At 71.2% G+C, this 1,439-nt stretch overlaps 1 protein-coding gene across 1 annotated transcript; it reads left to right on the top strand.

Moving 5' to 3' along the window:
• Positions 1 to 390: 390 nt before the first annotated feature.
• Positions 391 to 1,274, top strand: LOC113408554 (E3 ubiquitin-protein ligase HUWE1-like; the record flags this gene model as incomplete). The annotated part of the gene is made up of 4 exons (XM_026661872.2): positions 391 to 506; positions 589 to 745; positions 864 to 996; positions 1,072 to 1,274. Coding segments are annotated over 4 exons (609 nt in total), but the record flags the coding sequence as incomplete, so codon positions are not given.
• Positions 1,275 to 1,439: the final 165 nt, after the last annotated feature.

Genomic DNA, 1,439 nt, shown 5'->3' with positions numbered 1-1,439 from the left:
ACACCTACTGTCTCTGGGATTGAGGGTGTGCCAGATTGGGGGGGGGGGGGGCGGCTGGGGTTCCCCGGGCCCAGGGGCTTCTGGGATTAAGGGGGCACCTGGTGTGTGTCTGCCCCTGGAAACTTCTGGGATTGAGGGGTGGTGGGATCCTGGTTCCCCCCTGCCCCAGGGGGGTCTGGGATTGAGGGGTTTGGGGTCGGGGGGCTGGTCTCTCCCCAACCCCAGAGACTTCTGGGATTGAGGGGTGGTGGGATCCTGATACTGCCCTGCCCCGGGGGCTTCTGGGGGCGAGGGGCACAGGGTCCCAGCTGGGGTCCCGCCCAGGTTGCCACCCGCATTCCCCATGAATCCTGGGCCGGGCCTCGCTAACCCCACGGTGTTTTCCCGCAGCTCCTGCCAAGGGCAGCAAATCTCCGGCCAAGGCGGGCGAGGCGGGCGGCGGCGGGACAGACGCCAAGATGGTGGCGTCGGGCCTGACGGAAAACCAGCTGCAGCTGTCGGTAGAGGTGAGTGCGGGGCAGTGTCCGGGTGGGGCGGGGGCGCCCGGTGCCCGCCCCGCCCCCGCTCACCCCATGTGCCTCCCCCCAGGTGCTGACGTCTCACTCCTGCTCGGAGGAGGGGCTGGAGGATGCAGCCAACGTCCTGCTCCAGCTGTCGCGGGGCGACTCGCCCACCCGGGACACGGTGCTGCGGCTCCTGCTCAGTGGGGCCCGCCAGCTGGGCTACACCCTCTGCAAGCAGATCGGTAACGGGGCGGGGCACGGGGGCAGGGTGGGGGGTGCTGGGGGGCGGGGCCAGCAGGAACTACCTGGGGGGCTGCAATAAGTGAGGTGTGGAGGCCCTGACCCCCCGCTCCCCCCCAGGCACCCTGCTGGCGGAGCTGCGCGAGTACAACCTGGAGCAGCAGCGGCGGGCGCAGTGCGAGCTGCTCTCCCCCGACGGGCTCCCCGACGAGCAGCCCCAGACCACCAAGCTGAAGGGCAAGATGCAGAGCCGGTGAGTGATGTGCCCCCCCGGCCCCCCGTCCCGTGTCCCCCCCCGGCCACCCCCGCTAACCCCCCTCCCGGGCAGGTTCGACACGGCGGAGAACGTGGTGATCGTGGCCTCCCAGAAGCGGCCCCTGGGCGGGCGGGAGCTGCAGCTCCCCTCCATGTCCATGCTGACCTCCAAGACCTCCACCCAGAAGTTCTTCCTGCGCGTGCTGCAGGTCATCATCCAGCTGCGGGACGACACGCGCCGCGCCAACAAGAAGGCCAAGCAGACGGGCCGGCTAGGTAGGGCTGGGCCCGGGGGCTGAGGGGATAGAGGGGGGCTGGGCCCGGGGGCTGAGGGGATAGAGGGGGGCTGGGCCCGGGGGCGTTCTGGGCCGGAGGGGGACCAGGGCTGAGCGAAGGGGGCGGGGGGGCGTTCTGGGCCGGAGGGGGACCAGGGCTGAGCGA

Source organism: Terrapene carolina, unplaced genomic scaffold (genome assembly GCF_002925995.2).
Source record: "Terrapene carolina triunguis isolate 2854851 unplaced genomic scaffold, T_m_triunguis-2.0 Scaffold18622, whole genome shotgun sequence".
In the NCBI taxonomy this organism is placed as follows: domain Eukaryota; kingdom Metazoa; phylum Chordata; order Testudines; family Emydidae; genus Terrapene; species Terrapene triunguis.
The sequence above is the reverse complement of the archived record's forward strand: the minus strand, read 5'-3'. Positions and strand labels throughout refer to the sequence as shown.